This window comes from Paroedura picta, chromosome 8, assembly GCF_049243985.1.
Source record: "Paroedura picta isolate Pp20150507F chromosome 8, Ppicta_v3.0, whole genome shotgun sequence".
In the NCBI taxonomy this organism is placed as follows: Eukaryota; Metazoa; Chordata; class Lepidosauria; order Squamata; family Gekkonidae; genus Paroedura; species Paroedura picta.
This window is the reverse complement of record NC_135376.1, coordinates 61883135-61895275: the sequence shown is the minus strand read 5'-3', so window position 1 is coordinate 61895275 and position 12141 is coordinate 61883135. Positions and strand designations below refer to the sequence as shown.

General features: G+C 40.8%; 1 protein-coding gene and 1 long non-coding RNA gene across 10 annotated transcripts in view; one reads left to right on the top strand and one right to left on the bottom strand.

The window, feature by feature from the left end:
* Positions 1–12141, top strand: part of C8H10orf90 (chromosome 8 C10orf90 homolog) — a 124030-nt gene that overhangs the window by 48440 nt on the left and 63449 nt on the right. For 8 of the 9 annotated variants that reach the window (XM_077350083.1, XM_077350089.1, XM_077350081.1 and 5 more), the window contains 2 exons: positions 5040–5134; positions 9762–10869. In XM_077350083.1, coding sequence (XP_077206198.1) covers positions 5040–5134; positions 9762–10869 — 1203 coding nt within the window. Of the gene's footprint in view, positions 1–2887; positions 3013–5039; positions 5135–9761; positions 10870–12141 lie in introns of those variants that run through there. The other variant, XM_077350086.1, reaches the window with a different exon arrangement.
* On the bottom strand, positions 9875–12046 carry LOC143843649 (uncharacterized). Its single transcript, XR_013233630.1, has 3 exons — positions 11898–12046; positions 11442–11492; positions 9875–10011 (listed from the first exon to the last, which is right to left on the bottom strand). It is a non-coding gene; the product is annotated as an uncharacterized LOC143843649 (long non-coding RNA).

Genomic DNA, 12141 nt, shown 5'->3' with positions numbered 1-12141 from the left:
ACTCATAAATGACTCATTTCTAGTTGGATGACACTAGCCTTGCAACTACCCAACATTTTGTGATTGCCGTATGTACCCTAAAGCAGCCATTTTATGCTTGGTCCTGTTCCTTCATGTTCCTTGGCCCAAATCATTTTGTCATGGTACCATTTCCTGTTCTCAGAATTCCAGACATGCCCACAGGTACAACAAGATTTGAGATCTATGATATAGCCCTAAATTGTGTACTCTGATTAGCAGTAGGTCTCAGCTACAGGTCATTCCTATGATTTTATTTGTAAGTGCCCATATCTGAACTTTCTCTCTAGATTCAAAGTACCGGTATATGTTCTACCACTGAACTGTTCCTTCCAACTCAGACTGTAAAAACTGTATTTGAAAAAGTGGACCATGCCGTCAGAAAATATGTTTCTCTTTAAGTGTCACACAATTCCCAGTTCATAGGAAACCTCTCGGTTCTATTTATTTCTATAATACATTATTTTAGATATGAATTTAATCTTTGTAACAGTGAGTATAGAGAGAGTTCATAATAAACTCAAAGACTATATAGAAGGTGTATTTGTAGAACCGGCAAAACCCATCAAAATAAAGAAGCTATGGATTGCTTGAAAATGTCCTCCCTCTTTTGAAAGAAAATTTCTTTAGCAGAAAATGTACATGTTGTACAGCACTTGAACTTGCTGTAAAAAGGGTTTTTAAAATTAATCACAGCTTTTATGTAAAATCAACTTCAAGTGTGCATTAATTTAGATAAGATTGAAGTTCACTTTTTTATTTCATTCTTTGTATTTGTACCAGAATCGTAATCTGATTTGTTAAAGAATTGAATTATTTTATTGTTAAGTATCTTGTGATGTGATTGGACTTTAAAGCTAGCTAGTAGAAAACAAAGGCTGGCTATCAAGCCCATCCACCACTTACAGGCTTGTGGTCCAGCTATTCATGGTGTTATGCTAATAGTAACTGGGCTGATTGGGATTATATTGTTGCTTCAAATGAATGGAATAGTAGCACAAGCATAAGAGGCTGTCTTAGTGATTCTGGGGCCCTCAACAAAAGCCCAGGATGGAGCTCCAGAATCATTTCCCCTTGTGGTCCCACTCCCAGAAAGGGCTGTGGAAGCAGATGGGAGCTGACATTGGAATTTGGCTGCCTGAGCCTTAGAATGAGAATGGGGGCAAGTTCCCAAGACAACTGCTCAACATCAGGTGGGGTAGCATGAATGGTAGTCATTGCAAACAGATGACTTGAGCTTTGGACAGGATGATTGTGAGTAGTGGTCATGGGATCCTCCCATTTTTCTTCTTTTCCCCTTTGACAGTGGCCTGGGGCAACACCCGCAACATGGAGCCTGGGGCAGTACCACCCTGGCAATACCATGGCATGACTATGCTAAAATATAAGACACAACTACCCTCCAGAAGCATCCATCAAATGCTCAGAGGGAGAGATAGGGTGGTGGTGGTGGTGGTGGAGGTCTTTATTTATGAACAAGTAGTAAAGCCCATTGTATGCTGTAATACAATGTGTGCTAACTCATGGACCAAATTTTTAATCAAGAACCCCCCCCCCACCCTGGTCAATGGTGTCCCATTTTACCAATGTTAAAATCTGGTCACCTTACCATAACCCTCACACCAACTCCTCCCAGGACACCTTACCATTTTTATTTATAAGTTAATAGTTACAGACGCTGCCATGCAGATTCTTTTGCTCACTTGCTTAAATGATTAGCTGCTTTGCAATGGTTTTGAATATTGTTTTGGTATTCGTGCATAATGTCTTTCTTTCTTTCTTTCTTTCTTTCTTTCTTTCTTTCTTTCTTTCTTTCTTTCTTTCTTTCTTTCTTTCTTTCTTTCTTTCTTTCTTTCTTTATTTATTTATTTATTTATTTATTTATTTATTTATTTCCCGCCACTCCCTGAAGGCTTGTGGTGGGTTACAAGTGTCAGATAAAATATTTAAAAAACCCATTAGAACCCCTGACATTAAAACCATAAAATACAGATCTTTCTTGAGAGATGTGCTTTTCATCGGTTTTGAGTTTCCTGCGCTGTGACCTCACTAGCTCTGTGTTTTGGCTTACTTTCTTGAGTGATGTGCTACTTTGCTGAGTTCTGATAGTCTGCCATGCAGCATTTTCTTAAGATCTGCCATGCATGATTTTTGATTTCTCTACTGTGGGTTTATTCATTAAGTTTGAAACACTGAGTTCCGTGTCCATGAAAATGGATTATTTTCCAGAACATGTTCTTAACTGTTAATAGGAAGTGCTTAATAACATGGTGTCTTTGTAAGTAAAAATTTAAACTGCAGCTTTCTTTCCTGCTTGAAGTATATAAAATTTAGGTTTTGCTTTGTGCACGTGGCAAGCTAGTAATCCAGACTGAAAAGTTTATTTTGGCTTGTTATTGTGCATGGGTGTATCATGGGTGTGTGTGTGGGGAGGTGTACTTTTAGGCACATAAAATAGTTGTGTACCTTATTTAAAAAGAGTATTTCTGATGGTTGCACCCTGGAGCACATTGTCAGTGCTCCCATTAATCCCATTGCCAGATGTATGTCTTCCTTGGAAACTCTATTGTTATACTGAATCAATTTGCTCCAGGTATTATAAAACAAGTATAGTTCTGCAGTTGACTTTAGTGGGTTGTAGACTGCAAACCAAGAATTTAAGAGAAGGATTTAGGGAAAGATGTTTAAATTCACACTCAAGCTCTTCGTGCTCTTTAAATAGTTTATGAATCACAGTCAAATTTCTGCTCCTTGCAATTTACCCTTGGGCTCTCCAGTTTCAGGCTCTGACAGAGGGTGAAATTATAAATATAGAAATTATAAATATATATATTCAGAGTCATAAGGCCTGAAGGATCTGAATGATCATCAAAGCCAGCCCTGCCCTGTTCATCTGTTCATTCTACCCACATCCTCTTTAGAAGACAGGCTTGGTCTTCATGACATCGTAAAATGCTGAAGAGGTAGATTGGACCCTGCTATTTCATACTACAGGTATGAACCCTTCTGAAATTTCTATAGTTTTAGACAATCACCTTGCAAAAAACAAACAGAAAGAAAAAACTAGCATACAGGCTAGTTTTGTCTAGCCTTTGTTTATTGTTCTGTTTCTTATTTGCAAGGATTTTATTATATAGCAGAACATTCAAGAATGTAATCTAAAATGACTCTGTCCTACAGCATGTGTGGACCAGGCACAGCCGGGAATCGTGCTCTGTAGCATACGACTGGCATGAAAGGAATATTATGTTGTACGAAAAGTAGTAAAATGATAAAAAGTTCAAGCAAGTGAGCTGTGCTCTGTATTACAGGGGACAAGCAACAACAATAACTTCCATGATTGTAAAGCAATGTGACCGGGGAAGAATGTTCAGTTTCAGGAAGGCCTTCAGCTCAGATGGTCTGGGGTATGTTTTGCATGCTGTAGATCCCAAGGTCACTCTCTGGCATCTCCAGTTAAAAGAATTTCAGGTAGCAGGGCAGAAAGAGCCTCTACCTGAGACCTTACTGAGCTGCTGACAGTCGCATTAGACATTATAGGCTAGGGCCCCGGTAAACTCCTTCTCGAACTTTGTATGAGATAACCATGGAAGATTGCTGTTGATAGGGCCACTGAGACAGCAGAAATAGGTGGATGTAATTATCTGGCTCCTTTCAATGTAGGGCTTGTAGAAGTGAGCGAGATTTGTTCTGAATGGTTAAAGGGGGTCTTAATAGCGAATATTTGGAACCTGCAGTGGGCCTTAGTAGCTCTGTTTCACAAGCTTCAGTTGATTCAAAATACAGCAACAAGATTACTGGATGGTGTAGGGAACAGTATATTTCTGAAGCTGTAAGAAAACTGGCTGTCATGTTGTTTCTGGACACAGGTCAAAGTATCTTTACCTTCAAAACTAGTATGGGAGTGGCTATCTAAATGGTCTCTTTCACCCATATGGACCTCATAGAATAATAGAATCATAGAGTTGGATGGCATCTCCAGGATCATCTAGTCCAATCCCCTGCACAATGCAGGATCTTGCAACTACCAGCCCACCAACAGAGACCCCAATTTCATGACCAAGTGATTCCCCCACCCAAAATCTCCAGAATCAAGCCTGGTATGGAGGAAATTCACCTACCATCTCACAGTGGTGATCAGCAGTTCCCTGGGTATACAAGGAAGGGTCACAAGAGGCACATCCCTCCCTGCCCACCCACTCATGAGCTGCCTAAGTTCATAAAGTCACCATTTCTGTAAGACGGCTATCTAGCCTCTGCTCAAAAATCTTTAAAGTCTCTGCTCTCTGTGCTTCTACTTTCAAAGGGAAAATGAGAGCCATTTTTTTCTTCCTCAACTTTGGATCGTTGTTTTTATGTAGTGACATATTCTTTGTTATATGCTGCTGATTTTATCCTGCTACATTTAATTCTATCATGGTTTTAGTGTTTTAATTTTTGAAGTGCTTTGTGAGCTTTTAATTGAGTGTGCAGAATAAAAAAATGTTTTAAATAAAGAGGGATGGACCAACATTATGAGGAAGCTACATATATTAAATTACTGGTCCAAGGTATGGTAATTATTTAGGTTGTAAATTCAAAATAAATTTCATCCAGGGAGATTCCATAACTCTTCTTGGGCCATCCTGAGGGGGTGGGCTTTGGTACCAGGCTTCAAAATGGCAACAATAGCTTCCTAGTAGGATTTAGCTAAACATGTTTGAAATAATGAAAGGTGGACCATTATTCTTAAGAAGCTACATATATTAAATTACTGGAACAAAGTATGTAAATCTGAAGTTCTTCTTGGCCCATGAGGAGGAAGGCGAGACTTCAAAATGCTGACAATGGCTTCCCAGCACGATTTTAGCTACTGCGACTGTGAGCACAGAGATCCCCATGTTTTCTCACATAACGCCTAGATAATATTAATCAACCAGGGATATTCTCAGGCTTTTGCTAGGCTTGAACTTTATCTCACTTTTAAGCTAGACTTTCATGTGATTGCAAGTTACTTGTTATCTTTCATCTTTTTTCTTTAGGAAGAAGAGAAAATCTTCATGGAATTAATGCTTGGAAACCATGCAGAAGCATTCAGTATAATAATGCAGCACAATATGAGGCAAGCTTCCCAAAGGTACCAAAAAAAAAAAAGGGATTCCATTGAGCTTCCACAGTAGTCAGCAGAATGCACTGAGCTTTAAAAATGATCATTTGTCTGAATTCAGCGTGTCACCATTTGTTTGTAGTTTAGTCAGACTTTACTTACTCAGCGAAAGAGTAAATAAAGTGGCAGTATATTTATTAATTCATAGACTTGTCACATTCTTGTGGAAGACTAAGCAACATGCAAGGTTTAAAGAAAAACATGATCTCAAAAATATAAAAATCACTGGTCCAATGTTACAAGTCAATGAATTTGGCAGATTTTCCAAACTGTGGATTACATCCCAGAAAAAGTAGCCTAAGGGCTCCCTGTCTTGCTCAAAAGTGAAGCTTGCAAATTCCAAATGCTTCTCCTTTCCTGGGGTCTTGTTTTGTTATGTAATCAAAATACCAATCCTATAGAAAATGTAAGAGTTCCCCCCCCCCACACACACACACAATCATTGATTCTTTGCACCCTTATAGCATCATATATTAGGGTTGCCACTGCATTGCCATTATATTGTTTCAGCTAAACACAGAAGAAGAGTCGGTTCTTATATGCCGCTTTTCCCTACCCAAAGGAGGCTCAAAGCAGCTTACAGTCGCCTTCCCTTTCCTGTCCCCACAACAGACACCCTGTGAGGTGGGTGAGGCTGAGAGAGCCCTGATATCACTGCTCGGTCAGAACAGTTTTATCGGTGCCGTGGTGAGCCCAAGGTCACCCAGCTGGCTGCATGTGGGGGAGCGCAGAATCGAACCTGGCATGCCACATTAGAAGTCCGCACTCCTAACCACTACACCAAACTGGCGACCAGAAGGTGACCAGCAATTAGATAGTGAATACTGGAAGAGCAAAAGAGCCTCTTGTGGCGCAAAAGAGCCTCTTGTGGCGCAGAGTGGTAAGGCAGCGGTCTGAAAGCTTTGCCCATGAGGCTGGGAGTTCAATCCCAGCAGCCGGCTCAAGGTTGACTCAGCCTTCCATCCTTCCGAGGTCGGTAAAATGAGTACCCAGCTTGCTGGGGGGTAAACGGTAATGACTGGGGAAGGCACTGGCAAACCACCCCGTATTGAGTCTGCCATGAAAACGCTGGAGGGCGTCACCCCAAGGGTCAGACATGACTCGGTGCTTGCACAGGGGATACCTTTACCTTTACCTTTACTGGAAGAGCTCCAGTGTGAAAGGACTTTCCTGAAACCTTTTGAGACAGATCTGTGGACCTAGCTGACATCAGCTGCAATTCTATATACATATTTGTAGAATTGAGCTTTACTGAATACAGTGGGACTTAATTCTAGCATGCCAGGCAGTCCTGATGTAATTCTATGCAATTCTATATCCTTTTGCTTTAAATGGATGCTCAGAGAAGAGTGATTATGTTTCCAGGCCTGTTTTTAATGGCTAAGGCACATTCCTTAGGTAGTGCAACAATGCCAGTGGGTAGATGGATGATGAATTTGCCTCTTATTGATTCACTGTAAAAGAATTTTAATTCACCCCAGGCAAGTGGCACTATACTAAAATAACTCTTATACATTCCCTCCCTTGCATGGATTTTACTTACTGTACCAGCAACTGGCTCATGACTGTGTTGATTGGTAAGAAGTACCCTCTGTGCTGGCAGTAAAAATGATGTTGATAATATGCATTAAGTGCTGGTGGCCTAAATGGCTTGGAGCCATTTAAACCAAACAGCTGAGCAACGGTCCTTTTTTGGAAAACCCTGCTTTCTGCTCCCTTTGTCTTTTCATGGGGAGTGGAAAGCAGGACAGATGGTTCATAGCCATTTAAACCAAATAGCTGAACAGCAGTCCCTGCCATTCAGTTGTTTGGAAACCCCTGCTTTCTGCTCCCCGCAGAAACCAGGGGTTTAAACTTTATATGGTTTGTGAACCTGTTCGTTCAACAAACTGGTATAATGGCTTGTGGTTCAGCCATAAACCACAAAGCAAACCACAAAAATGCAGCTTCTGCCCATCCCTAATCATAGGATTGTTTGACACATATTACTCCAAGTTTGTCATGACACTATCATTAACCACAGTGGGTCCTGAGATGTTCAAAAGAAAAATGGGAATATAAATAAAATTAGCCTATGTCAACAATCAGCTCGGTGCAAACTTAAATGGACTCCGGGGAATGGTAGAGGACGGGAAGGCCTGAAGGATCATTGTCCATGGGGTTGCGATGGGTCAGACATGACTTTGCACCTAACAACAACAGCAATCAGCATTCAAATGATAACATCCACCTACAATATCACACAGATGTTACATCAGTAAAACTATGGACTATACAAAACTTCACACAAAACACTTGCATACCACAGAGTTTATATCAGTGGTAACTAGGGGTGGGCCATTTGGTATCCCAAATGACCGTTTGCGCCCGAAGCAGCCAGCATTGCAGGGAGGCGGGGGTACCGGCACACCGGCCGGTGCACACACACAAAGGAAACAGTGTAAGGCAACAAATTTGGAGATATCATTAATTTCTAGGAATGCAACAGGTCCAACACCTTGATAATAGATCAACTTTATAACTAACTTGAACAGCCACCCACTTTTTAGAAAACCACAGGGGGCTTTGCTGCCCATATTTCATTGAAATCCACCTTGTTCTTCTCTTTGTTCATTCTGCCTGTTTAGAACACAAATATTTTCAAAATTATGTGATTTCCCCCAATAGCAACACATGTATGTTACACTTAGTGGAGAATGCAATATTTTTGTCATTGCAGCCACACTAAAAGGCAGGTGAAAGCAATGCAGCGTCTTCAAAGATATGAATTCTGTGTTGTACAAAGATTTTTAATGAAGACCAACTACCCACCTAACAAACTTAGAAAGAATATCATCTGCTTTGGCTTAGTTTAGGCAGAAATCATAAACACCAAGGGGGGAAACATATTGCTAAGAATTGTTTACTGTTTTACAAGAAGGCCAACAAGAAAGCTACTTTTATATGAAGGAGGTCTTGACTATTTCTAGCCTTATAGCCTTCTTGTACATGTAATAGAGTTGCCACTTTTTCTTGACCCCGTTCCTCTGCCCTTCACAGTATCATGACATACGAATGTTAAGTGAGGAAACATTTTTCTGTCATGGCTCTGAATTATGGGTAAAACGTCATCTGCTTAAATGTCCTACTTATCCACTCTCTCCCATTCCCTGTCCCTTTCACATTCAGCTGTCTAATTAAAGACTTTGCCTGTGGTGGCAAACTATAGCTTTCATTATGTCCACACCTCAGACTGCATTTTGGTTACTATGACTGGGAACTTATTTTGCAAAGAAACCATAGTTTGCCATGTTATCAGAAGTCTTTAATTACATTGCTGTGCATGAGGGGACGATGTAGATGGAAGGAGTAGTAATTTTGGGATTCCCCAGGCACATTTAATGGTTTGCCATTAAATCTGATGTATGTCACAAAGAGTAGTAATTCTCCATTTGATGCCATCTTCATAGCATAATCTTTTTTGCTCTGTGGTGACTGGAACCTGTAAAAGGAACATAAAGTTGGGGGAAGGGGGAGTGAGCACGCAGGTACATGTGAGGTGATTTGCCTAGACAGAAAAATCAGAGCTAAAGTCAAGATCACAGCTCAATATAGAACGTGCAGTTAAATAAAGGTGCACTTCCTGATTCACATCCCAGGTTATAACAAGATGTATGCTGCATTTCAAACGTAGCATTGAGGGAGGGATATGAAAACATATGGCTGCAGTCACTGATAATACAGTCTTAACTGCAGCCATCGAATTGCTCAGCTTTGTTTGCCTCTTCTGGACAATTTGGCTGTATGGTTCATTGTTGTATATGTATCCAGCAAGCAGTCTTAGGATATCTACATTGTCTGTAAGAAACCCTGTCTGTTTGCCAAGAGTGATGATGACTGTGATAGCTGTGTGTGTGTGTGTGTGTGTGTGTAATATATATAGTCACCATTAATAAGTATTAGGTATATGCCTATTGCCGTTTTTTATTTCTTTTTTCAGTTAAGGGGTATTCAACAATGCAGATAGAATGAAATAAATGGCACCCGAAATGATTACAGGAGAATTTCCATGCAGATTGAGGGAGACTAGAGTAGCACCCCTCCCCCCCCATCATTCTTGATGTTTTTGTGCAACAGCACTGACCCAACTCCCACATAAACACTTCACAAAAAATCACAGCCCACCTACGTAATTCCTTTTGCAATGCATTTGGAGGCAGTAAGTGCTTAAAGCACTTTAATATTTCAGCAGATCGGCATGGAAGCACAGTGTGGCGTAGGTTATAATCTGAAATTGACAGTTGCCATTGGCACGGACATTGTTAAACAAACACAAGATCATGTACCCCAACAGAGCAAATCAATTAATCATTCAAACAAACAGTGTTATGACTGTATCATTGGTGCATGTAATTGGCCATATATTCATTCGTACGCCTGTAAGCATTTCTGAGTTTGCTTTATCCATCTTTTAGAAATGGCCTAATGTGAGGCTGCATGGAGATGTAACAAAAAGGCTCCTGTAAGCCTATTAGATGTCATCACAAACTCCTTAGATATAATTAATAATGTATTACTGTGGAGCACTTTAATAATTATTTGGATCTTTTCTTTGCAGGATGCTCTGCTGGCACAAAACACGAAAATGAGTTCATCTATAGTCATTTCACAGATGATTGATGAGAATAAATCAGAAGAAAATAAGGCGGCTTTCCCTATGCAGTCTGTAATCACCCAGTCAGATGCTTATCACATGAACCAATCTTTGGTTAATCATAGCTCAGTCAACATTAATAGTGCATTCATATTGCTTCCCAGAAGATTAGGACTTCAGATGACTTCGGATGGCAGTGTATTTGGAGCAGACTCTGAAACCAAAGAGGAGAGACAATGTCACAACCAGAAGGGCTTTACCTCTATCACAATCACTGCAAGACGAGTTGTTCCGCCGTATTACCAGACAACACAGGCGGGTGCTTCTGACCCTTCTTCTTTACAATGCCAGGGCGACAAGCTGCTAATGAGCAAGGCTACTGCTTTAGCTGTGTCTGGGCTCGACCAGGAATCTAGACCTTTGCACAATCAGAGATCTCAAAACCAGACTGCCCTTATGAAGCCTCCTGAACTCTGTCCACAGCTATCCAGGGGGCCTTCTGATCGGCTTTCTCGCTCTGATAACAAGGAGAACAGGATGGTCTCCCCAGAAAGGAGCCATAACCAAAAGGCACCATCGTCCTTTATTTCAAGTGTTCACCTTCATGTTTCCCAACAGAGTCCAAATACAATATATTATGTAGACAGGTCACTCTCAGTGCCCATCAACCAAACTCAGAATAACAGCCAAAAAATGCATAGGTCAGTAGTGTCTTTCAATATAAATTGCAGTTCTCCCGGTTTAACGCCAGATGGAGTAGATGGTTTAGCTAATGGAAAACTAATCACAGAAGTACTTAAGACAGAGCTCCCAGAGGATAGCAAGACTCCGCTCAGAGCAATTTGGAATGCAGAGCCGAAGGAGATCTACTTGGATAGAAAACAGACCTTGGAAACGGAATCTTTGGGGACTGAATATCTCTGGAAATGTACCTCTCCCACTAAAACTCTGTCCGTTCCAGATAGCCTTCAAGGACGTTGTAATTTAAAACTAACAAAGAGTAATGACAAAAATTCAAGTGACAATTGCAGTACGTTGTCTCTCCTCATTCCTCACTGGACTGATGATGAAGGTGAGTACCTTAAATCAACTCAAGCTTGTTGGATCAGATATCCAGGCCAGAGTATATCCATCATCACCCTTTTATGACTGTACTAGCAGGTAATTAGAAAACATGGTATTGTAAAAAAATAATATAGACACTTTGTATTTGAAAGCCAGTTTCCAAGTACAACGGCACACACATAAACACCGCATTTCTGCACGGTGCCCAAACAAAAACATGATTTTTTTGGCCTGCAAAATGTGCCTTAAAAGGACTATAATTTGCTTCCCAAGGACAAAACATAGGAAATAGCTGTGAAAGCATATGTAAATGTCCAGCTGTCAGAGTTTGTATCCTACAAATGGCAGCAGATCATACTTGATTTCCCTGACATTCCTCTCTCCCCTGCAATTGCTTTTGACCCGGGAAAGGAAATTATTACTAGGATTGTAGGATCTTTATTGATGAAGTGCAGGGCTATGCTGATGAAACAGGCAGCTGGGCAACAAATGCAGGCATCCCACCAATGTAGAGAGCTGGGTTGACAGGATATTTGGGCCCTTGCCCTGCACAATACAGAACCACAGGGTGAAGCCTACCTTTCTGGCTTGAAATCTTTCATTGGCTCATATCTCCTGTAGTTCTTTTTCCTAGGAAAAGCCAAAAATGTATTTTACTTTTCTACATTTACCATTTTATTTATAGTTCATGACATTAGAGAGCTATCATTACAATGAAATTGAATGTTTAGGCACTCATTGAAGTTGGGGCATCCCTAGAAGACTGGCATGAAGTAATCCACAGTATGCCTGTGATATAGGGAAGTAAAAGGTATCCTGTAGAAGCCCAATCATTGCTTCTGATAGCTTCCTATTGCTTTCAGCTCACCCTACAACCTTCCACTAGCTGGTATGGAATGTAGTACATGGTCTGCAGTACATGGCAATAGGTGTAGAGAGTAGTCTGCTAGGAAGAAGTACAGGGAACATATAGATAGCCTGAATTTTAGGAGGTGGAAAAGAAACATGTACAGGAGAAATGAAAAGACAACTCACGTTCTTGCTTGAGTGACCTGGAATTAATTTGGGTCATGTCCAGTCAGGCTGGAGAACACCATATCAGCAGATCCTCCATACGGCTCAGTGTCAACTTGTTCTGGCCTTGCCATGGCTTCCTTAATGGACGTATGTGAAAGTAGACTTGAAGTGTTGTTCCTTTTAATAATGTTGATACGCGGTTGTGAGCATGAATACTGGCTGCGGTCCAACTTGCGCTGCTGAGCTCAGATCTCAGTAGCTG